Source organism: Polypterus senegalus, chromosome 15, assembly GCF_016835505.1.
Source record: "Polypterus senegalus isolate Bchr_013 chromosome 15, ASM1683550v1, whole genome shotgun sequence".
Taxonomy (NCBI): domain Eukaryota; kingdom Metazoa; phylum Chordata; class Cladistia; order Polypteriformes; family Polypteridae; genus Polypterus; species Polypterus senegalus.
The window spans coordinates 73064813-73091293 of record NC_053168.1 but is presented as its reverse complement, the minus strand read 5'-3'; the positions used below and the strand labels follow the sequence as shown (position 1 = coordinate 73091293).

Genomic DNA, 26481 nt, shown 5'->3' with positions numbered 1-26481 from the left:
GTGCCTTGCCTTAGTAAATTATATATATAGATATTGTGTCCATAAATTAATATGCAAAAAGAAATCATAATAACTACAGTTAGTGAAGGTAAGGGAAAAATATTTGAATACATATTGATTATTAGGATTACATGTTTTAGTCCAATCAAATTGTTACTGCTATAGTATTGAACTTTGCAACAAATATGAGAAATGCTTTATCAGAATGTGAATGATGTGTAAATTTGATAATGATCTGAAGATTAAACAAAAAAGCACATAAATAACTCAAAATATTTAAATAATGCATTTAAAAAGGTAATCAGATTAAAAGTTAATCATTTTATTGAATACAATCCTATCAGTCTGTTTTGAACACCATTTTAACTAGATGTGCTATTCATCTAAGATGGGGAATAATTTAAGTAATCAACGCAGGCCTCAGCATTAACATTTGCAATGCACTGTGCAACTGTGATATGCCATTTGGCATGGAATATTTAAAAGCAGTGGTAACATTCGTGATGTACTGTCTATTACCATGACAAATACAAAGCATTTTATTACTAAAAATGTTTGTGACGTGCCATCTGTTGGAATGAAAAATGCAAAGCAATTCATAAAAATGTTTGTGATGTAGAATCTTTTGGAAGGACAGGGACATAACAACCGGATGGACACATATCCTTTAATTAAGGTGGATTCCTGGGATTCAAAAGAATTATGAAACAGTAAAATTATTTACTGCAAAATTTTATATATGTTGATACTAACTGAAATAAAGTGTTTTTTTTATTGTTTGCGAAAAATATAATTAAAAAAACTTTAAAAATAAAAATAAATTAACAAACAATAAAGACTCAGTAATATGCTTTTATTGTTTCCTGAAGTGCCTAGTTAAGTACAATGTTTTTAGTTTTTCATTATTTCGCCAATATATAAAGGTTCTTAGGACTTCGTACATGCCACATATGGTTGTCCATGAGAGAAACAGGCTGTGCCCAAATTGATTCCAGCAATTTTCAATGATTGTGCAAATGTTCCAAGCGTCAAGCAGATGATAACAGACAGACAAGAGTGAATCTCTAGTTAGTCTTTTCCAATTGAAATTCTTTTACAATCAATTAAATCAGTTTGTTTTTAATTTACCTTCAATTTTGATAAGTTAATTAAATTAATTTTTTGATTATGAACGTATAAAAAAAAAAATCCTATTTTTTTTTTCCAAAAAAATTGTAACACTAACACGTTAGCTACAATGTTGCAAAGCAAATGACATTTAGTTCATTAATGAATGAACAAAAATCTCAAAGACAGCCGCTGAATCCACAAAATAAATATAGGATGTTTATGGTAGATAAAAATAAAGTTGCTTACTTATCTATACTAATAAAAGGCAAAGCCCTCACTCACTGACTCACTCACTGACTCATCACTAATTCTCCAACTTCCCGTGTAGGTAGAAGGCTGAAATTTGGCAGGCTCATTCCTTACACCTTACTTACTAAAGTTGGGCAGGTTTCATTTCGAAATTCTACGCCTAATGGTCATAACTGGAAGTTATTTTTCTCCATTAACTGTAATGGAGTTGAGCTGGAATGGCGTGGGGCGTAGTTTCGTGTGACATCATCACGCCTCCCACGTATTCACGTGAACTGAAACCAGGAAGACCTCCAAAAAGGGCTTAAGAAAACATGCATAATATAATTGAGAAGACAGCGAAAAACAATAAGAAGCGAGCGAGTGACATATACTACCATATTCATGACTGCTGCTACCTCGGAAAGAAAGCAAGGTGTAAACCTAAACTTTAAATTAAGTTCATAGACAGGCTACGCTGGCGTTTCACATGCCCACAGGTAATGCGGGATACAAGTTTAATGAGAGGGCGGGATATAAGCGAGAGTTTTGATCACTTTGTAACTAAGTTAAAATTGTAGGTGAAGGGGTGTGCTTATGCAAATTCCGAGACTGTGTTTGTGGGGATTGACAGTTAAAGGCGGGTGGGGAGTCACGTCATCATCTCCCCTCCCATTTCCTCATTTGCTCTGAGCTGAGCTCCAGCGCCGCCGTCTTCGAAGCAACTTTGTCACACTGCCACCAAATACTCACAGAAAAATCCACAAGTTAATACACACGCTGTCTCTAGAGTTTCTCACACTGAATCCTCCAGGCACTACTTACAAAAGGTTACATTGACAATCGTGTTACGTTATTTTTAAAATCTTTCCTTTTCTTAGCACAAGCACAGCTGAGAAGCTTGATGCATGTGCTCCATAACGTTAAAAATAATGCATTTAATCACACTTTGCATTACAAGCAAAGGGAGCTTTTGTCAATGCATGATTTCCTGGTACACGATTACATTGATCAGTGCATCCCGATTCATTTTACCCTCGCACCACCTTAGTTTGAGAAGAAGTATGAAAAAATATGAGGTTAACACAGAAAAACAGATCACCAATTCAAGCTTTATGAATAATCGATTAAGCCATCAATAATTGTTTTGGTAAAGCCATCCTCCTTCCATTTTATAATTTTTCCGCCACTAGCCATGATTAAATGAGCGGTAAATAAAGTAAGAGCAAGCGAGGGTGACTTATTTAGGCAGGCATATATATGACAGCAACACTCATGACAATGTCAATCATGTTACGTTATTATTAAAATGTTTCCTTTTCTTTTCATTACTTCTTTAACACACTACTTCTCGCTGCGGCGGGTATTTTGCTATATATATAATATATGAATGACCTCCAAAAGCGCTGAGACTTTTGATATCATGAGCGTGTCTGCAAAAACTGTAGTCTGCTGCCCTGCAAAAGTCGAGCAGCCAGTGCGCGTGCATAGCTGTGCCGGCCTTTGAGGCGCTGACTGCGCTTCTGCCTTAAGTCAAAGTGAGCACTTTTAATTTTTTTCATCCTCCCCCTGCGCTATAGCCCAGACAAGTGCAAACCACGGGACCCCTTTTCTACACCGGCAAAATAATATTAAGGCGATTCACACTTTCTTTTGCGTTACGATTATGAGGTTGTCAGCTCGGATTATGAAGACACGCACGAGTGGAGGACTGACAGTGCCATCACAGCCGATTAATGGCGGGGCGTCTCACCAGTCTACACAAGACCCACCCGACTGTCCCCAAAAGGCGATCATAGCGTCAGCGAACACATCTCTCTATACTATATAAAAGAAAAGGCAACTTTCCTTTCTTTACACCTTTTTCCTTTTATCCCAAACCAAAGCCTTTCTCTCTTAACACTGCAGAGGACACAAAACTAATTTTCTTTAAATGCCGGTAAGGCACATTACCAGAGGCACAAATTTGAGCGTTCACATAGAAAATGTAATTTCTATACCACAGCCGTCGTGTAGCGCCTTTCAAAAGGGATCTACTACCGAGAGATGATCCATATACATTTTAGCTGCTGTTAGTTACTTACCTGTTGTGTTACACAGTCTTTAAAATGTAGTTTACCAAACCACTCCAGTAGTGCTCAATGTACCTGTACTTCTTAAAACGTTAATGTTTTACTGTTTAATAACTTATAGACTATATTTTATTATTTTTCCCTTGCACTCAGTGACCAAAGCTATACACACACATATAGACACATACAAACATACACACAAGTATATGTATGTGAATATATATGTATGTATGTGTATATAAATATATATATATAAACACACACCCCATCTACATTTTATATATATATATATATATATATACACACACACACACACACACACACACACACATACATACATACACACATATATATTACTAGCAAAATACCAGCATGGCGAAATACTACATTAAAATTTTTATTAAGAAGAAAATTAAACCTTTTTAAACTGAGGGAAAATATGCCAATAATTATTTGTTAAGGATCTCTTTGTATACCATGTTGTCAGTTCGGCCCTCGGTTGTAACATGACCAAGCTGCGCGCTGAGCTTACTCTTGAGCATGTAACTTACAGTTGGCCATGTGAACAGTAATCTTGTCTCAAATGTCACAGCTTGGATTGTTGCTGTCATAATCGGTTTCAGTTTCATGGTTTGTTTCAATTACGACAGTATTTGCAGGATTTGTTGTGTTGAAGTGACATTTGGCATCTGTCAAGCGTTGTAAGCACACAACCGGTTTCATTGATAAAATCACATCCAGCTTTTGAGAGTTTAAACATTCATAAGCGTCAAAGTGTCCACTACTGAAATCGTCACCTGTGAATTGAAGATGTTTAAGAGGCATTGGCGGTTGTCGAAAGGTGTAAACTATTTGGCCATTTCGGTACACTTGAAAACGACAACCGAACAATTCAGTGGCAGCCATCAACTCACATGCGGAACCATAGGTGAAGGGCTTAAGCATTTCACTCTTATAGTGCTCCTGTGTAGTATAATTATCTCCTGTACCGTAATCAGTCCACACCTTGAACCTGTCCCAGTCATTCAATACATAAGACAGAATCTTCCTCCGGATATCAAGAGTGAGCCTGATATGGCCGTGCAATATGTAACAAAGAGAATGGAAAAGGTAGGTGGTATCTCGGGCAGGAAACCACTTTCGGTAAGTGACAGTTCTTTGATCGATAGTGATCATCTCGATAGACATGTTAATGGGGGTTGGAATGATAAAGGAAATGGGTACCTGAGCAATGTAAAGTAATTGTAAAATACCTATACAATACCTATAATTGTAATAAACAAACAATAAAACAGCGGAGAAGCCGTGGATTAAACAAATTAGGGCTGTAGTTATCAGTAGGGAGGCGTGAATCCCGTGGCGAAGCAAGGAAGGGAATGTAGAGACGGGCGACGGAAAGTCTTATATAGGCAGGCAGCCAGCCAACAGCGTGGGAGGCGTTGGGATGGGGGACACAGCGCCACCTCACGCGGTGACCGAGGTGCAGGCTATGGACGTATATATGTACGTAAGTAGGATTCAGTCAGCGTTGGGAACCCGTGTACCAAATTTCTTGAAGATGGGCCCATAAGTAACAAAGACTGTTGAAAAGTTCAATATGGCCTGACAGTGGCATCATACCACGAAATAAGTACAGACATCGGTTTCGTACATTGGTTTCAGTTAGTGCAGGAAGCCGCCTACCAAATTTGTACGAGAAGATGGGGCCATAAATAAGAAAGTTCCACATGGCGGTAAGCGTTGTCCAAATTTCAGAGCGTTATCGACCGTTATGACCGTTAAGATGGGGTCAGAAGAATTTGAAATGAAACCTGCTTAACTTTTGTAAGTAAGCTGTAAGGAATAAGTCTGCCAAATTTCAGCTTTCTACCTACATGGGAAGTTGGAGAATTAGTGATGAGTCAGTGAGTGAGTGAGTGAGTGAGTGAGTGAGTGAGTGAGGGCTTTGCCTTTTATTATTATAGATTTGTGTGTGTGTATGTATGTGTGTGTATATATGCTGTAGATAGGTATGTATATATATAAGTGTATATGTAGATATGTATATAGATATGAAGATATGTATGTGTACTGTATATATATGTATATATATATGTATGTGTGTGTGTGTGTGTGTGTGTGTGTGTGTGTGTGTGTGTATGACAGCAGCAATCCAAGCTGTGAGAAAACAGTAAAAAGGAGGCGTGTCAGACGTCGTGCTACATTTTCTGATGCAGCTACGAAAACAACTTCGTGGCGCTGCGCAAATACACAAAACAATTACTTTGACAATCATGTTACGTTATTTTCAAAATGTTTCCTTTTCTTTCTCTTTCCTTCTTTAACACACTACTTCTCCGCTGCCAATATATATATATATATATATATATATATAGATATATATTTAGATATAGATATAGATAGATAGATAGAGATATATATATATAGATATATATATATAGATAGAGATATATATATATAGATAGATAGATAGATAGATATATAGATAGATAGATATGAGAACAACACTCATATCAATGACAAAACAATTACATTAACAATCATGTTACGTTATTTTTAAAATTTTTCCTTTTCTTTTTCGTACCTTCTTTAACACACTACTTCTCCGCTGCGAAGCGCGGGTATTCTGCTAGTCTTATATATAACTAGCAGAATACCCGGAAAAGTAGTGTGTTTAAAGAAGTTATGAAAAAGAAAAGGAAAAATTTTAAAAATAATGTAACATGATTATTAATGTATTTTGTCATTGATATGAGTGTTGTTGTCATATCAAATATATATACAGTATATATATATCTATATATATATATAGCAAAATACCCGCGCTTGGCAGCGGAGAAGTAAAAAGAAAAGGAAACATTTTAATAATAACGTAACATGATTGACAATGTAATTGTTTTGTCATTGTCATGAGTGTTGCTGGCATATATATATATATATATATATACTGTATATACATACATGTGTACATATATACACACACACATATACTATGGGGTGCCAAACAGGAAAATACATTGATTTTCTGAATATATAAAGTCGGCGTCAGAATATATAAAGTCAAAACTTGAATATATAAAGTCACTGTTGGAATATATAAAGTCAAAACTTGAATATATAAAGTCGGCGTCGGTATACATAAAGTCAAAACTTTTTTCTTAATATATAAAGTCAAAACTTGAATATATAAAGTCAGTGTCAGAATATATAAAGTCAGCGCTGGAATATATAAAGTCAAAGTCTCTCGGAATTTGCATAAGCACAGCCCTTCACGTGCAATTTTAACTTAGTTACAAAGTGATCAAAACTCTCGTTTATATCCTGTGTCCTCTCATTAAACTTGTATCCCGCATTACCAGTGGGCATGACAAACGCCAGCGGCAGCCTGTCTATGAACTTAATTTAAACTTTAGGTTTACACCGTGCTTTGTTTCCGAAGTAGCAGCACTAATGAATATGGTTGTATATGTCACTCACTCGCTTCTTATTGTTTCACTGCCTTCTCAATTATATAATGCATGTTTTCTTCAGCGCTTTTTGGAGCTTTTCCTGGTTTTCTACATACTGCGTGGACAGTCAGTTCACGTAATTACGTGGGAGGCGTGATGATGTCACACGAAACTCCGCCCCCCACGGCTTTCGAGCTCAACTCCATTACAGTATATGGTGAAAAATAGATTCCAGTTATGACCATTACGCGTAGAATTTCGAAATGAAACCTGCCCAACTTTTGTAAGGAAGCTGTTAGGAATGAGAATGCCAAATTTCAGCCTTCCACCCACACGGGAAGTTGGAGAATTAGTGTACTCTTCTACGCGGTGGTGTGCTGGGGTGGCAGCATAAAGATGAAAGACGCCTCACGCCTGGACAAACTTGTTAAGAAGGCAGGCTCCATTGTAGGATTAAAGTTGGACAGTTTAACATCTGTGGCAGAGCGACGGGCACTAAGCAAACTCCTGTCAATCATGAAGAATCCACTGCATCCACTTAACAGGATCATCTCCAGGCAGAGGAGTAGCTTCAGTGACAGACTTTTGTCACTGTCCTGTTCCACTGACAGACTGAGGAGATCGTTCCTCCCCCACACTATGCGACTCTTCAATTCCACCGAGGGAGTAAATCACGAATATTAATTTTATTTTAATTTTTTTCATTTTTATTACTATTTAATTTAATATTGTTTCTTTGTATCAGTATACTGCTGCTGGATTACGTGAATTTCCCCTTGGGATTAATAAAGTATCTATCTATCGATCTATCTATCTATCTATCTATCTATCTATCTATCTATCTATCTAGTGATGAGTCAGTGAGTGAGTGAGTCAGTGAGGGCTTTGCCTTTTATTAGTATAGATATAATAGATATAATAGATTATATTTTAAGCAAAATATAATTATGGAATATGTTCAAAGTAGTGTAAAAATGATGGGAAAAGCAAAGCCTTTTTTAAGGTTTCTTGACAGATTAATTTTAGTTTTGTGGTGTAGTAATAAGTTTTTACATGCAGAATTTTCGACAACGTAAAAGAACGTATTTTAAACTAATATTATTTTTAGGCTGATTTAATTTAATTACCACTACAACATTCTTACAATAAGAATAATACAAGATGAAAATACAGTTAACAAAAACAAACATTAAACGACAAACAAAAACAATTTTTTATGATAAAACTGTTGGTTGCTTTTATGGAGCACACCAGAAACGTTCCGAGCGTCAACTGGATGATAACATACATTCAAGACTTTAAGACTGTTACAGTCTGCTTTATATATATAGTTCTGTTTGAGTCACAAAGACAGAATGAGTCATAAAAATAGTTGGGATGCCAACTCTTTTTAATTTCAAAAGCAACATGTGTGCGGTGGTGCTCAAACATAAAGAATACTGGCAGTCACCTCCAGTTCACCCTCTGGTGGTCGTTCAGAATGTCAACTGGATGATAACATGCGTACAAAACCGCAAGATCACCTCCCACTCTACCCAGAAGGGGGTGGGTTACGGCTGATTTCACCCTACAGTATTTTTAGTCAACCAATGAGGAACATGTGTATCTAGTTTCATGAAAATCGCTCCAGCCATTCGGACGTGATGCTGGAACATACATACACACATTGACTTTTATATATATACAGTAGATTACAATTGTATACATTTTAAAATTGATACAATAGTGTTCACATTTATGATGATTAGTGTTCTTCTTATTGACACTAACAAAATGCTTTATTAGGGAGTAACAAACTCGGTGGTAGTGAGGAGCAAAATCATGTAGGGTCCCACAGTTCAGGAAAAACATTTTCATCTGGTTCCTCGCATGAAGAGAGTACTTTAAGTGTAGCAAGTATTCTGAATTTAGTTGAGAATTTGGGTAGCAGTTGGATAGTGGCCCATGTTAAAGAAGACTGGCCAACTAAGAACAAGGAGCTGAATAGGACAAATATTGAAGATGATGAAGAAAATAAAAGAAAGATGTAAAGCAATAGTCATCCACAGTCCAAAGGGTCAATGGTAGTATGTAAAGGCAAGAGTGATCTCATCTGAAGCAATATTAAAAGAATTACACAATGTGAACTGCATAGAAGTCAGTTTTAAAAAGAAAGCAAAGCATTAATAGAGTGTGGAATATTGAAAATCCAGGTAGGTGACAGGACAGAATCATTGTCCCACAACTCACAGCTCTGCACTGAGGAGAGAAAAGTGTGACAGAAACTGCAGGATCAGGAGGACGCCACTGGTGTCGCAGATTTCAAGCAGTAGAACCATGTTTCGGAGCTGAAAGGTCAAGAGAAAGAGTGGAGGCATAACAATAGATAAAGATAGCTTGGTTGGAAACTCTCTGACAATTCCTAGCCACCTGAGATGGAATAATTTAATGGAGAGGAAGAGCAATTAAATTACAAGAGCTGGAGATTTGCTTGCAAAGATCAATAGACTGAAGAAGCAACATGAATGGGATGGGCCCAGAATGAGAAAGTCATGATTAATAACAAGATCCAGCAATAGATGCTGCGCTGAGTAACACGAAGCCTCCAAAACAGCATGTGCTTTTTATCTGCTACACTTAAACAGGCTACTTACGGTTGCCCAAAAGCTGATTTCAGTTCAACAAGAATGCCAAAGCTGTGACAATGAGACATTTTGTTTGCTCCTAATGTAACTAAAAAAGACATTCAATGTCTTTTTACAACCAATAAATCCCTTTATTTGTTAAAGCATTACCTTAAGAATTGTTATTTTTTTAAAAATCTATTTAAAATTATGAGTGCTGAAAGCACTTAAAGAACAAAATATTCAGGCCTCTCGGGTTTCGAACGTACATATTTTTATCAGGGGTACAGCTGGAAGAATGTATATATATGGATACATAAAAAACACTAAACCTTTTGTTTTTCAAATACAATTTTACTTGTTCATTTTATATAAAGTATATTTTAAATTAAAATAATGAAAATAGAACAAAGGGAATATCGGAATATGATAATTTATTAGAGGTAGATGAATGAATTTATAAGTTTCAATTTTGGTATTTTATTTACTATTTGTTTAAAATGTTTCCACTAAAACTGGTTGCTAATTATTTTTTAAGCTAGTAATGATTTTTTACTTTTGATTTTAATACATGTACTGCAAAGAGATATTTATGCCAAATCAAATCTATCTAAAACATTCCTTCAGAGTTGTCCATGAGTAGATAAATAATAATAAAATAATAAATAAAATGTTTATTAAATAACTTTAAAATATGTAATAAAATACCATCTCTCTATCTATCTATCTATCTATCTATTTATCTATCTATCTATCTATCTATCTATCTATCTATCTATCTATATAAAAATGCTAAGGATTGTGTTCCTCTGTCACACTTATATTCGTGAACCGCTTGGGTTAGAACCTTGATCTTTGTCTTACCTGAAATCTTATGAAGTAATGTGTGTTTGTGAAGCAAAAAATGTGGCTAGCAGCAAAACAGTTAACAGGCTTTGCATCTTTCTTAGCCAAACTGATCAAGGAGGTGACATGGTAGAAAGAAAAAGAAAATCAACGACAATGTGAAGCAAATTGTAGAGTCCAATTCTGTGATAGGAAAAATATGAATGACAGCAGCAGCACTCGCTGTGTGGCAAGCACGTGTGGTGCAGCTACCTGCTGCTACTCTCAAACTACTGGGGCTGGAACCTTGATCATAGGAAGACCAGAGGTCCAAGTATTTCCAAATATAAGTTGATTTAAACTACTTTTAATAATGTGTTTCAAACATCTATAATTTATACCTGTTAAAATATGCAAATATAACCTTTGGAAAAAAATTAAGGAACATCTAAAAATATGTTCCTACAAAGGCTAGATTAAGCAAAAATATGGAAGTCTTTCTCACTCTTTATTTTACCAGACTAACTTATCTACTGCTGATTGTCATAGTGGCAGCTTGTGGATAAACAAACCAAGCCACTCTATCATGAGCAACAGTCTTTAGCTTTAGCTCCACCTGAAGAATTCCAGCATGCTGAGCCATTTAACATCAAAGCCATGTACTGAGTTTTCTGACAGTTGACTGTACATTTTACACTGACATATGCCAGGTGATCAGAGGGCATTCTAACTGCATACCTCAGCCACCTCCACTGGCTCTGTTCGAACTGGAGAAGCATTAATTCCATTCCAAGGTGTTCCTTTATTACTGCTCTCCACACCTTAGTTTGGTTGTTTGCACATTTAGCCCTCATTCTTTTGGTCATTACCCAGAGCCCATGGCGTGAGGTGTGAACTTTGTCTGTAGGACTTAGCTCCTGCTTCACCATCACAGCCTAGTACAAAGTCTGCAAAACTGCAGCTGTTGCTGCAATTGCTGGCCAATCTTACAGTTACCTCTACATTTTCATAAACAAGATCCCCTCCTTTGCTTAAAAAGCCGCTGTCTACTAACCTTTTTCTTCAGGTGGAGGACTGTGCCCACACATTTGGAGACAGCGATTCAATTTTGATCATAACACATTGGAGTGAGATTCACTTCAGTGTGTGGAAGAGGAGGGAGCTGGATAAAGTTCCAGCAGATAGCATTAGCGACAAGAAACAGAGAGTCTGCAAAGCCCATATTGATTGGACTTGCAGACTCCATTGAATCCTTCAATATGTGTAAAAAGACAAAGAACTGGTTCAATTTTCCACAGTCAGGGCAGAATTCCACGTGTTAGTCCTGGACCAGAGATTTAGCTAAAGGGTAGATTCTCCTTTTTATCACCCTTATATATCACCCCTCAGGAACTGGCACATATCCTTTTGTAGAGAACCACAAGTGAGCTAGTATCTAGGCACAGTCTTCATCTTCCATGTAACACTGGGTACACTTTACAACCAAGGCACTCTCTGAAAATCTACTGCTCTCTTCATTGGCCTGAGCTCATTAATATAAGAGAATGTGTAATGTCAGGGATGGGAATTGAAAATAGGACTTTGGACCACTAAGGAAGTGGCACAAACCACTATTCAGTCCCCTCATTATGTTCTAATAATCATAACTTAAGGTTTAGAGTTTGGACAGAAGGAACATACAGAAGCAAATGTATTGACTAATTAATGCAAAAAAACAAACAACAAAGACTGGCATCAAAGTTTGACTTCATATAATGCAGGTCAAAATCATCTATAAGTTGAGAAGAATTTGGAGAACAAAACTGGTAAGGAGTTAAAAATGAAATTAAAACAGGAAAAGCCCATACAGGATAAATAATTCTGCTGTTTAACACAGGGCTTATAAGCACATGTGGACAGCAGTTAAAAAGGAAATGATTAATGGCAACAATCAGTTAAAGAAGAATGGCACTGAAAAAATAAACCCCATGAGATTCTTGAAGTACTGTATTTAATATACAGAATGTTCAAAGATGAAAAGGTTTATTAACAGAAGCAATGGGGAAGATAAATACAAAGTATAAAATGAATGCCCTCATTTCCAAATTCTCTTCCATTTTTTCCTATGAAAGCCACCCAGTAGCTACACGAAATATTAATAAAATGTTCAACAATTAAGAGTTTACAGACAAACAAGTATTAAAAAAGTACAGATCATGTAAATCTCTTGAACCTGATATTATTTATTCATTAGTGCTAGAAGAAGGTAATATACTCCTTTAACATATATGTAAAGAAGATATTACATAGATTGAAATTCCTAAAGAGTAGAAGTTAGCAATTATCAAACCGCTATATATTCAAATCAATGTGATTGAAGACAACTCTGATAGGTATAAGTCAAGTAGCTTAATGTGTAAATGCTTTTGTCAGCAGCCTTACCACCTTCACTTCATAAAATATCATCCACCTGAAGATAAGCATGGTCAGGCCAGGTCGGGACTTGAATGGGAGACCATCTTGGAAAAGTTAGGGTTGTGCTGGAAGAAGTGTTGAGGAGGCCAGCTGGGGGGTTCCAAATGCCTGAGTGCAGCGATGAGGACACTGTGCTGTAAATATGGCACCCTTCTTCAGAGGAAACATAAAATTGAGGTCCTGAATCTCTGTGGTCATTAAAGATCCCTGGGCATCTCTGAAACAGAGTAGGGTTTATCCTGATGTCCTGGCTAAACTGCCCATCATGGCCACGTCTATTTTGGCCCCCTAATCATATCCTGTCTCTTAACTGTCTCTCTCTCTCACACTCCTTCACCACCTAATAGCTAATGTGTAGTGAGTGCAGTGGCACAATAATGGCTCCTGTCACATCATCCAGGTGTGTGCTACACATTGGTGGAGACTGAAGTGGGCACCATTGTCTATGTAAAGTACTTTGAATAATGAGAAAAGCTCTATATAGATGTAATTAATTATTATTATCTATTATTAATACAGTTGTTAAAGACAAGATGGAGAAACAGGTCTCAAGCACAAGTATGTTAGGAAACATTCTAAATGGTTACGTGGGAGAGACACGGTTTCTATTTATTGTGATTTTCAAAAAGCTCCTGATAAGATATCTCATAAGAGGCTACTAGAAGCATACCAGTAGTAATTCAAGGTGCAGTGTGCACACATTTACTGTATTGCATTAAGTTTACAAAACAATGGGTTATAGAGTGAGAATCATTTTCCTCATTAGGTTCTGCTACAATTAGTGAAATGCAGGAAACCAGTAATAAATTAAGAAAAAAAAAGAAATAACGAAAAACCATAATACCACAACATGAAAACAAATTGTCAAAAACAGACAAAAGTCAAAGCCTAAAAGATTAAGCTAAGCTGCCAAAGGAAAAAAAACAAAAAATCACATTTAGAAAAACTCACAAACACTATAATTCCTTAAAATAATTTGTAATAAAGACACTGCAAGGTTTGGTTACTGGATCCAAAAACTTCGAGTTTTGAAGTTCGAGTAGTTGAGAGCATGCCACCATCTTAAATACTGTCAGTAACCATGTGGTAGCAACCAAGGTAGTGATACTAATAACAAAGCACAGGAAATGGTGCACCCTTAGACATAAATGATAAATAAAATGGTAAAGTGATAACAATAGTTAAATAATTATCAAAAATGTAAATGCTACCAAAGTAAAAAATAATTGGAAAATAAATTCTGCATGGTCAAAAGCCCAGTTCATCACAGGTGTCCCTAAGAAATCAACAGTGGAATGCCTGTTTAATTTATATAAAGAATAATTTAATGATCAAGATAAATCTGCTGAATGTTAAACAAGGTAGATTGGTGGATCATTACAAAAGGGCCTGAAAAGAATTCAGACTTGGGGGATATGTGGTGGATGAAGATCTATAGGAAAAAAACTGCAATGTTTAACAGTTAGGAAGTAAAAATAGTAATGATAATTACAGAAAGGGAGGTCTGAATCATGAAAGACTTGGGTGTCCTTTGAGGCTAACTGCCACCATCTAGAGACTTTGCAGAAGCAATTGGCGAATAGGATGTTGGGTTACATAGTATTATGTTTTGTGTGAAAGAGAACAGAGGTTGTTGTTAAGATACTTGTGATACTTCATATGGAATGTTTAGGTATAGTTTTAATCTTGATGGTACAAATAGGACATTAAAGTTCACACAGGCTTTAGGGTATAAGAACATTAAGTAGTAAAATTTTAACTTGGTTGGATAATAGCACTTTCAATTCCTTTTATTTTTCCGAAGGACTCATATTGCTAAACTTAAATGAAGATATCCCAACAGCATAATATTGTCAGTGTTGCAGCTAAGCCCAGTTACAAGCATGATAACAGATTTTTCACAATTATGGAGCTTTTCTGGATGTTGATAAATTATTTTATAACCTATGATTATGATTGTCATATAATTAAGCAATATTGTGGCAGAAATCACTATTTTTTGTTTGCTTATTTTTGTATGAATGATTTTATGAAACATATTTAACTCTGGAACAAAGATATTGTCAAGCTTGGGTCACAAAGTTGCACAGGACAGTTCAAGGAGTAGAAACTTTTTTGCTGTTCTGCCAGTTACAAACACAAGTCTCTCACAGAAAGGAACCGTCCTCACAAGGAACAGGTGTCAAACGTGACAGACTGGCCCCGATTCCTGCTCAAAAGAACACTGTCTTCTTTATCAAGGGGACCTAGCGGGCCGGCAGCAATGGCCAGAGCAGAGGGAGTCTGAAGGGAAAAAAAGACAGGAGAGTGAGAGACCTCAGGATGGCCACGGCTCGATCTTTTAAATGTTCATAGCCCTGCGTGAGGAGAAAGTCGTGTTGCAAGCCAGCAAGCTGGCAGCTGGTCCCGTAAAAAGGTAGTGTGTTTCTTTTCCATTGAAAAACTGTTTCAGAGGGGGTTTCTGAATAGTGGAGCGTCTGAGGTCTAGCCACACCCCCAGCCATAAAATAACCTAAATAGTGCATCTCATACCTAACTTATATTTCTTAGGGTTAACTGTCAATCCAGCCTGTCTCAAACTGTCTAGTACAGCCTGAAGTCACTCCAACTGTGAATGCCTAAATGCCAAATGACGACATCATCGAGATGCTCCCCAGAATACTCAGAATAAGATTGCAAAATGTGATCCATCATATGTTGGAAGGTAAGAGGGGAGCCATTCAGACCAAATGGGAGTCTAGTAAATTTGTATAACCCATCAGGGCTGGCAAATGCTGTTTTATCATAACTGGAAGCTTCAAGAGGCACCTGCCAATACACTTTCATATGATCGAGTGTGGAGATGTATGAAGCCTGTCCCAATTTCTCCAACAACTCATCAACACGGTGCATAGGATAAGCATCAAATTTGGAAACTTTTTGTAAGCATCTGAAATCGATAAAGAACCGAATCGAATCATCGGGTTTTGGGACCAAAATGATCAGACTGCACAAGTCGCTTTTATATTTCATTTTGCCTCAGATATCCAAAAACAGCGCATATGCACCTTAACACCAGGCTCCGTAGCAATCTTATGTTCGGCAAGAGCAGTCAAGCCTGGCAAGGTGGAAAATACATCAGTGTTCTGACTTATTAGAGACAGCAACTCCACTTTCTGTGAGTCAGTCAAATCGTCACCAATAGCAACATGTGTCTGTGACATAGCAGCCTTGGGAGTTAACACTTCCTGGGGTTCATGCCACTCTTTCAAAAGATTAACATGTAAAATCTGCACGGGTTTCCATCTGCCAGGTATCCTGACTTTGTAATTCCCATTCTTACTTGTAGGGAGGAGACCCACAATTTCCAACACAACCCATAGAAAGGGAATGTCTAAAATAGGCATCAGGGAAAGGAGAGACCAAGGGGGCCTGAGAGCAGAGACCACCTGACATTCAGGGCAAGACTTACAGAACTGCTTGATATCCTTGCCTATATTTAGCCAATAGAACCCTTTTGAGATACGCTCCCTAGTCTTTTCAGCACTCAGATGACTGCCCAAGACATGCGCGTGAGCCATCGACAATACTATTACCCTGCATTCTGCTGGGACAACCAGCTGTTCAATCAGACTGCCCCAACACGATCGGAGATCACCCGATAAAGGAAGCTGCTTTTAACAAGAAAGTACAGAGTTTTGAAGCTGGGGGTCTCACAATCCACATAATAGGAGTCTCTGGCAGCATAAGCCTGCTTGAATTCAAACTCCAAGGAGCTGTCAGCTTGCTGCAAGAGTGCAAAATCTGCCTGCTCGCTAGCTGATGCCTTTGTTGAAGCTGGGGCAGTGACCGCCTCTGTAGCGGTAGAAGGACTGGGCAGTCGCTCAAGAAAATCCAAAGAGTCCCCCTCACTGGAGAGGTCGGGTTCAATTTCCAGGTCAGTACCCCGGTCAATTCTGTTAGCCACCAGCCCCTCCCCTTCCTCCAAAGCAACTGGGAGAGTCGGCAACGGCACCTTGAAGTCGGCCAAGACCCTAGGAAACAGGGTATTCCTCTTCCCCACCAGCAAGGGCCAGGGGCAAGAATCAGATATAGCACTCCAGACTTTAAAGTTTTGTCCTTTATACTTCAAAGGAAACAACACAGTTTCATAGTCCTTAACATGTCCATGAACACAGCATATGCTCACTTCCTCCATGCCAGAGAAGGGAGTCTTGCACAGCCAGTCACGACGAATCACACAGAGGTCACTACCTGTGTCCAACAAGGTGGGGATCTGCCTGGCCAGCCAAAGCAACAGACACACTGAAACTGTCTTGCTTCAGAGACTTAGATGAGACCTGGGAGCAACATACCTGAGACAAGTCGACTTCCATAGACTGAGCAGGGGAGAAGTGACATTTACTAGCCAGATGACCGGTCTGACCGCAGCGGAAGCATCTGCGCTTGGTCCCAGCGCCGGAATTCCCGCAATGGCGTCTTCTATTTGGAATTCCCTCAGGAGGGCCCACGACAGCAAAATCGGCAGCCCTGGGTGTCTGGGCGAGGGAATTGTGCCTGGCAGGGGCTGGCTCTTCATCAAGGAGATCCAGTGGGCTGGCAGCAATGGCCAGAGCAGGGGGAGCCTGAGGGAAAAAAGACATGAGAGTGAGAAACCTCAGGATGGCCACAGCTTAATCTTTAAAATGTTTGTAGCCACGCACGACTTGTTCCTCACACAGCAAGCCGGCAGCTGATCCTGCAAAGAGGTACTGAAAGAGTGTGTTTCTTTTCCATTGAAAAACTGTTTAAGAGAGGGTTTCTGAAGTGGCAGCAGTCACTATATATAGTTGAGTAGATCATATTCATTCTCATGTTTTTCTTGCAGTTTTCATTTTGGTAGTAGCATATAGACCATAGATAGAGGGTAAAGGTTCCCACTTTTTGGGTTGTGCACAGTCATGGCTGTATTCAATGGAAAAGGGTGGCATATGGCTTGTGAAATATGTTGCGGTGGGTAGTTCTGCTGCAGTTTAAGCAATCACCATTGCTCAGCTATCATCAGTGGCGATTCTCTAAGGGGACTCCCACCCAACCCCACCTGAATCTGATGGTCATCATTGATTGGGTAATGAAGACAGATATCTAGTATAAAGGAAAGGGTACAGAGAAGATTCTTTTACTGACCATAACAAGGAAATTCAAGAGTGCACCAGAACTAAGCCTTATGCCTGTGAAAACTTAACCTTCATAACTTTCCAGCATTTCATTTCTCATCTGTGTCTTACTCTAAAAGCCAAGTACATTTGCTAAGCAAGAACAGCCACAATTGTAAGAAATGTGTGTAATGGTTTTACAAGTCTCATATTGATGAGTATTTCAGACATAATGAATTACAGTAATCCCTCCTCGATCGCGGGGGTTGCGTTCCAGAACGCAAGATGAAAATCCACAAAGTAGAAACCATATGTTTGTATAGTTATTTTTATATATTTTAAGCCCTTATAAACTCTCCCACACTGTTAACATTATTAGAGCCTCTAGACATGAAATAACACCCTTTAGTCAAAAGTTTAAACTGTGCTCCATGACAAGACAGAGATGACAGTTCTTTCTCACAATTAAAAGAATGCAAATATATCTTTTCTTCAAAGGAGTGTCTGCATCAAGAGCAGAGAATTTAAGAGAGAGAGAGAGAGTGCTCGCAAAGAAAAGCAAACAATCAAAAAATCAATATGTGTGCTTTTAAGTTTGCCGGAGCACCGCAATAAAGCGGCGTTTTTCAGAGGAGCGTCAGTATCTTCTAAGCAAACAGCCTCTGTGCAAACAGCCCCTCTGCTCACATCTCCTCCGTCAGGCGCAGAGAACGTCAGAGAGAGAAAGCGAGATTAAAGCAAACAATCAAAAAATCAATACGTGTGCTTTTAAATATGCGAGCACCGCAATAAAGCAGCATTTTTTAGAGGAGCGTCAGTATCTTTTAGGCAAACAGCCTCTGTGCAAACAGCCCCTCCGTCAGGCGCAGAGAATGTCAGAGAGGGTGAGATAGAGGCAGAGACAAGCAAACAATCAAGCACCGCGCGGGAAGCATATCTTATAGCATTGAGGAGTTTTAGTTAATATGTAATACATGCTCTGATTGGGTAGCTTCTAAGCCATCCGCCAATAGCGTCCCTTGTATGAAATCAACTGGGCAAACAAACTGAGGAAGCATGTACCATAAATTAAAAGACCCATTGTCCGCAGAAATCCGCGAACCAGCGAAAAATCTGTGATATATATTTAGATATGCTTACATTTAAAATCGATAGAGTGAAGCTGCGAAAGTCGAAGCGCGATATAGCGAGGGATTACTGTAATTGAATATGCAAATAGCTGTATTGTGAAACACAATGATATGTGAATATACAGTACATAATGATATGCATCATGAAATACGTTTTGTTGCTTATTCCTTTATATCTTAATATAATTATTTCTTCATTTTACACAACATGCATCATGTAATACTCCTTGGAGTACAAACTGTCATTTTCAAAGCAGAGGGTGGGCTGTAGACAATACTGTGTGTTGACTGGTTCAGGAGAGTGGGTGTATGGTCTTTGGCCATACAGTAAGGGCTAAATTTACAGCAGACACCACAGATGCAAGTTCTGATGATGAATGCAAACCTTTTCTTGATTTAAACAGATTTTTGCACAGTCACAACTGTTAATATGCACTTCACTGACCATTCACCAATCAAAACAGAGCAGTTGCTAGAGCCCACCATCGCAACCTAAGTGGGTGGATATGAGTTTTAATTTCATTGCGTATTTCAGTGAAATAAATAAATATATAAATAAATAAATACATACATAAAGAAATAAATAACAAAAAACATTTCATAAAACATTGAATTGTGTTTTTGTTCATTTAATTTTGCATTTCACAATACATTTATATGTGTATTTGTATAATTTTGTCCAAAATATTGCTCCATAGTCTCCAACCTCTTTGTTACTATAAATAAAATAGTACCAGATCCTGTTCATATTTTCGAAACACTACAGTACCCCATTGTGCCCATAAACCGCCATTGCTACCACTGACAGGATTCGCTATAGTTAAAAAAAAATTTAAGAGTTACTGACTTTTAATAAACTCAAAAAATTCTCTTTGATTCCACAATTGTAGTCACAATTGCAGTTGCTAGTGAAATTTTTCTGAACATTTTCACTGTAACTGTAGTTTACCTGCCTTCTCAGACTGGCAGCTTACTTACACCAAGGATCTTAGCGTACAGTACTTCCTCATCTGCAAACTGCCACAGGGATGCATAGGATTATATTGTCATGAAATTAAGTACATGATCCAGGATTTATGTTCACCCCACTCATCCATTAAGTGCCCAGATATATGTCAGGGCAGACAGCTCCCATCTGGAACGTGCCTTCATCAAATTTTATCTATTTGTGTGTTTAAGGAAATGCTGCAGATCTGAATTTTGCTTTAGGAGGGTAGGAAAATAAGGCTGACTCAGCCTTTCCCAGACAGTTTCTTATTGCCTCCAGCAAACAGAGAGAAAGGGAGGAAAAAAAAGTGTTTTGCAATGGGATCCAAGAGAATGCCTTAATAGACAAGCATGCCAATATTTAAAGCCAAAATATCATGTGAAGTGTGCCTTGCTGCCTCTCATTTAGGCAGAAGAGTGTGCCATTGCAAATAAAGGCATTCTACACGGTGTTTACATTTATTATTATCAATATCTGTTTTATCAAATATTCATGTGGCGGAAGGCTCACATCTATGAGGCCTAAGGATGCATGTCATTTTATTAATTTATGGTGCCATATGGTCTGTGTTCCCTTTTGTTCTAATGTTTGGTTTTTCTAATGTCCAATTAGTTTATATAAAAACTCGTGTCATTCACAAAGGAGCTATGATGCCTTTAGTTTCAGCATCACATTTTTATTTTAATAAAAAGGATTTTATTTATTCAGGATCAGGCCAATAGGTAAAAATCCATCACCCATCTATATATTCCTCTAATGCATTATTCTCATGTAGATGTTTATAGGAAGTCATATTCTGTCTCTGAGGTAATGGTCAGAAGACAATGTCTCATCTTGGAAGGCCTCCTTATTCAGAATTATTATCTAGCTTAAAATAGTACGGGGGTCACCTTTGGCCACTACTGGCACTGCAAATGAAAAGCAAGTTTCAGCATTCATCCATCAGTTATTAAACCTTCTGAAGTCCGATGCTCCTTCTCGACTACTCAGATCTGCTGATGAACGGAATCTGATGTTGCCACCTCTGTGTGGTATAAAATCTCAGTCCGGAATTTTTCTTTGTGTGCAGCTCCTGCCCGCCTCCATTTGAAACTCTGACACCCTTAATGTGTTCAAGAAGCATTTGACAATGCTCTTGTTTGGTGAAATTTTGTCTAACTAATAGGTGTTAGGTTTTGTAAATCCGGGGATTATGACTAGTTCACATTTTCTTTTGAGCTCTTTACTTGTGAAAATCAATTTTTTGTACCTTTGCCTTGTAACACTTATTCCCAAACAGTCCCTAGTCACTTTGGATTAGAGCAGGGATGGGCAACGTCTGTCCTAGAGGGCCACAATGGCTGCAGGTTTTTGTTCCAACCCCATTTTTTAATGAGAAAATTATTTCTGATGAAGCACTAATTGCCAAATGACATTTTGTTGCTTCATTTTAGTGGTCTTGATTGTTAAGGTTCCCCACCCTTAATTGCATATTTCAGTCTTAAACAGTTACAGTACATTCGCTGTTTTAATGGCTCCTTATTAGCAGTAAGATGCAAATAACAAAGGAGCCAGCAGTTCTCCATCTAACTTATTTCCATTTACACATATATGGATTCATTGTGCACCATTTGGTTATTAAAACACTTAATAGATAAATGGCCTGTCTCCTGGTATCTCCTCCATGCTCCTGAGACTGTGCTGGAAGACACAGCAAACCTGCTTCTGATGGGACGTATGGATGTGCCATCCTGGAGGAGCTGGACTACCTGTGATCCCTGAATTGGCTGCAAGTACCGCCTCATGCTACCAGTAGTAATAAGGACACTAGCAAAACACAAAACTACAGCAGAATCAATCAGGAAGGATAAGGAGTGAGCAACTGTCTGTGGCCACAACCTGCAAAGCCATTCACTTTTTGGGGGTGGTCTTGCTGTTGCCTCTCCAGTGCACCTGTTGCCACTTTCATTTGCACCAAAGAAGGTGAAGTTGATTCACAATCGCTTGTGCTTCCTAACTGGACAAATTGATATCTCTGAAACTTAATTGACTTGGTGTTAGACTGTGATGATTATGTGTTCACTTAATTTTTTTTGAGTAGTATATTAAAAGGAAGCAGTATCACATCATCTCTGAAGGGAATGTACACGATGGAAGAAAAGTTAAGTAAGAAAAGGGAGGATCAGGAATATTTGGAGCAAAAGGTCTGAATTTGTGGCATCATTGCTTTGCATTTATAAGAATTTTATTTCCATTATTACTTATACTTTGTATTTAATTGTTATATTTTAGTAAATAAGGCAATCTCTTTTATTAATAATTTGGTGAAGATTCTTTCTTTTTTCTACTTTCAGAGGTTCAGGTGGGGAAGTCAGCTTAGGTGTTTGATTGAAGGGGTAAGCAAGGTTACAGATGATAAATACAGGCCTGTAAGACAACAGCTTGAAACAGGTAACCAAATCTGTTAAGTCTCAACACCAGGTGTTAAGACCAGAGATTCGAATCTACAGGTAGAACCCTAAGGACCCTAAGGTCACCATTGACCCCATATTTTTCAACCCTTAGCCCTGCGAAGAAAGCTCGTTTCAGCCACTTGTACCTGAGATCTCATTTTTTTCCGTCATTACCCAAAGCTCATGATCATAGTTTAGGGTAGGGATGTAGAATGACTGGTAAATCAAGAGATTCAATAGGACCACATCATCTGCAAAAAGCAGTGACACAATACTAAGGCCACTGAACTGGAAATCCTCCCCTCCCTGACTGTGCCTTGATAACTTGTCAATGATAATCACAAACAGGACAGGATACCAAGCGCAGCCCTGTTCAGTCCCACATCCACTGGGAACGGTGCTTTCACTGTGATTATACAGGGTCCAAATATCCCCTAGACTCTCCCAGCACCCTCCACTGAATCCATTGAGGAATACAGTGTTCTTCATCAACCAAGCAGGAAACATTTCATTGTGATATATGAAGAATTCACTCTAGAAAACTGCAAACATTCATTAGTAGGATGCCTAAAATTTTTAAAGAGATTTTTAGTTTTGATGAATAAAGAAGTTATTCCTTTTTACAAATTTCAAATGAGCTCAAAAAGCAAACTTCTCTCTTTTATAAAATGACTGCAGTGACATAACTTGTCAGCATGCTGCCACACAAAACACCCATGACATACCAAGAAGGGTAACTGATGTAATATACTATTTGAAATAGGAAGCAATCAAATTCTCACTTAGAGGATCTGTTCAAAACTCTTTTAAAATCTGGCAGGATCTAATGAATACAATTTTTAAATAAGATTTTATATTGGGGAAAAGGATTTACTCCCCTTTTTTCTACACAAAGTTTTACTCTGGCTCTTGACATTCCTCCAATTCTCATTGGTGGGGGTTGAATTGAATTTAGTTTTGTCAAGTTTGACTTGATTGTATGGAATGTTACTTGCTTTTAATAAATTCAATTAAAAAAATGATGCAACAATTTGAGTGTCTGTTCCTACACAGGCAACAGGTAGGAGGCGGTGTGCTTCTGACACTGTACAGCTAACAATCTCTGCTTTTATAAAAAGAGACATTGAGGGACAGGTGCAGCAAGGAAGAGGTGGGTTTGGGTTAACGGACAAATCAATCCTCATGGCATAAGACAACATCTACCCAGAGGAAATAGCTGATAGTTGCTGAGGTTTGGCAGCAAGAGGAGGCAGAGAGACATTCAGGGGCCAGCGGACTAGCTGAGAAAATCTAGAAAATCGTAAACTGACCTGGAAAGATCTGTGGGAGATGGAAGGAAGCTGAATCAGCTTCATTATCAGAGCCACCTATGATGTTCTTCCCACACCTATGATGGAGAAAATTCATCATATTCTCTCTGCTAAATCCCAGCAATATTAAAGCACATCCTCACTGGCTGTAAAACCAGTCTGTCCAATGTCGCTATACCTGGAGGCAAAACCAGGTGCTACAAAATCTGGCGATTACCCTAGAAGAAAGGAAATCTACCCCAATCACCGGATTTGCGAACACCATCCCATTCGTAAGAGTAGGACAACCTCCGGTGAAACTGTCCACAAAAAAGGAACCAACCCTCCTGGGGACTGCCTGGAACTGGAAGATGCAGGTTGATCTAAATCAGAAGCTAATTTGTCCTGCAGAAATTATTACAACTAGTCTTAGGCTAGACCTGATCTTGTGGTCAATCTTGCAGAAGTCCTTGTTCATTGTGGAGTTAATGGTGTCATGGGAGGCAGCGGTTGATGAGGCATATGAATGTAAAATTCATGTGCAGACATAGTAGCTGAGGCAGAACAACACGGCTGGCGTACCCATGTACTCCTGGTAGAGATAGGGTGTAGAGGGTTTGTTGCCATGTGAACAATCAGGCTTCTGAAGGGGATGGGAGTACAAGGGTATGACTTCCAATAGGCTGTCAAGTCACTTTCAGAAAATCATGAGCAAAGCAACAACTGTAATTGGCTGAAGAGAAAGGATCCCAAATGGGCTTCAGAATGACAAGAAAGGGGTAAAACTGGAGGGTAGTGCACGTGGTGCTTTTGAGCCTATGAAGGTGTAGTGGGCCTTTCAACGAAACACCAATGAAGTAGGGTGCCCACCTGATGACCCCAATGAACAATTAGCCTATACTCATTCAAGACATTAAGAAAGTGCCAGATATTGGGATTGTAACATCAAGTCCTATGAGCTTGATCTTGAGGCTTAAACGAATGTCTAATGGAGTTGATTCTGGGAATGGAGATGCCTCCTACTGGTGGCACTATATACATTCATACACCCCTGTATATTCCCAGTTTTCCTCCAAGTAGACTAATATCTCAGTTTAACCTTTCTCCTGCCCCAGTGAAGTAGAATGAGCTACCATGAAGGAAAATTAGAAGACCTCTATCTGTGACATTTGTGTTAGTTAAACTTTAAGGAATTCTTAATTAATTATTACCGGAAAAGGCATTAATGTATACACTGAAAAAAGTATAACATTGATGTTGTTCATTTAACATAAATTTTCTCTTTCAAGCAACTTAAGATTAGTCATTTAGTGTTCTACCTTGAAATATTTGGTTTCAGATCTCAATCAAATAAAAAAAAAATGTTTGTACCAAAGTAAGTAATGGTGGAGGGAATAAACATAAAAATCCTATTTCAGTTAACCTAATATTTTAGTGTATTTGTGCTCTGTGTGGGAAGAGCCGTTTGCATATTCTTCCGGTTGAACTTTCCAGCATTCTGGCTTTCCAACTGCCAAAAAAGAAGAACACTTTCCCGAGTAGAGTGGACATGGCTATACAGGTCTGGTCATTTTCAGTAGCAGACTTTTATAACGGAGGATTTCTGGTAAGTAACCCTGTTTCTCAACTGTTAATGTTAAGTATAAGAACTCGTAATAAAACATACTTTCAAGAAAGCTGTAGAAACGTTTAATAATTTTTTGTTGTATATTTAAGACTAGCAAAATACCCGCGCTTCGCAGCGGAGAAGTAGTGTGTTAAACAAGTAATGAAAAAGAAAAGGAAACATTTTAATAATAACGTAACATGATTGACAATGTAATTGTGTTGTTATTGTCATGAGTGTTGCTGGCATATACTGTATATATATATATATATATACACACACACACACATATAAACATATATATACACATCATATATATATATATATACATACATATATACATATATATATACACACACATATACTACGAGGTGTGGCAGAAAAGTAATGAGACTAATTTTTTATTTACCAAAGTTTTTATTTTTTTCAAACATCAATGTTATTCCCTTCAAAGTATTTTCCTTGGGCAGCTACACACCGATGGAGACGTTGTTCCCACTGTTGGTAGCAGCGCTGGAAGTCTTCAACTGGTATGGTCTTCAGCATGTCCGTTACACTCTTTTGGATGTTTTCTAAAGTCCCGAAATGACGTCCTTTGAGGACATTTTTCAGTTTAGGAAAAGGAAAAGTCACACGGACTGAGGTCAGGTGAATAAGGGGGCTGGGGAACCACAGGAATGCGTTTTTTCGATTGTCCTTCAATTGTGAGGTTTTTCGGCACCATTTTGGCACAGACCTTTCGCATGTGCAAATGTTCAGTCAAAATTTGATGAACGGTAAATCTGTTCAAATTTAATTGTTTACTCAACATTCTTAATGTTAAACGACGGCCTGATCTCACAAGAGTGTTCACACGTTCGATGTTTTCATTGGTTTTCGAAGTTGAAGGCCTCCCTGAAAAACTTGAGCTCGGGATAAAGAATGTTCCCCATGGGCCTGTTTTAACTTTTCAAACGTCACACTTGCCGATTCTCCAAGCTTAACACAAAATTTAATGGCACAACGTTGCTCCAAATTCCGCTGTTCCATTTTGTGACACACAACCAAAAACACAACTTCGCTAATAGCAGTCATAAAAATCACGTAGTTAACAGAAGGAGTTGAAACTCGCTCTGAGCTATGGGAGGGTACTGATACACGTGCTCTATCAAGGACAACAGCGCAGCGTTGCCAGTCTCATT

General features: G+C 38.2%; 1 protein-coding gene across 3 annotated transcripts in view; it reads right to left on the bottom strand.

The window, feature by feature from the left end:
- Positions 1–26481, bottom strand: part of LOC120515667 (trichohyalin-like) — a 974785-nt gene that overhangs the window by 721432 nt on the left and 226872 nt on the right. For all 3 annotated transcript variants that reach the window (XM_039736884.1, XM_039736886.1, XM_039736885.1), the window contains exon 5: positions 17076–17345. In XM_039736884.1, coding sequence (XP_039592818.1) covers positions 17076–17345 — 270 coding nt within the window. The remainder of the gene's footprint in view (positions 1–17075; positions 17346–26481) is intronic.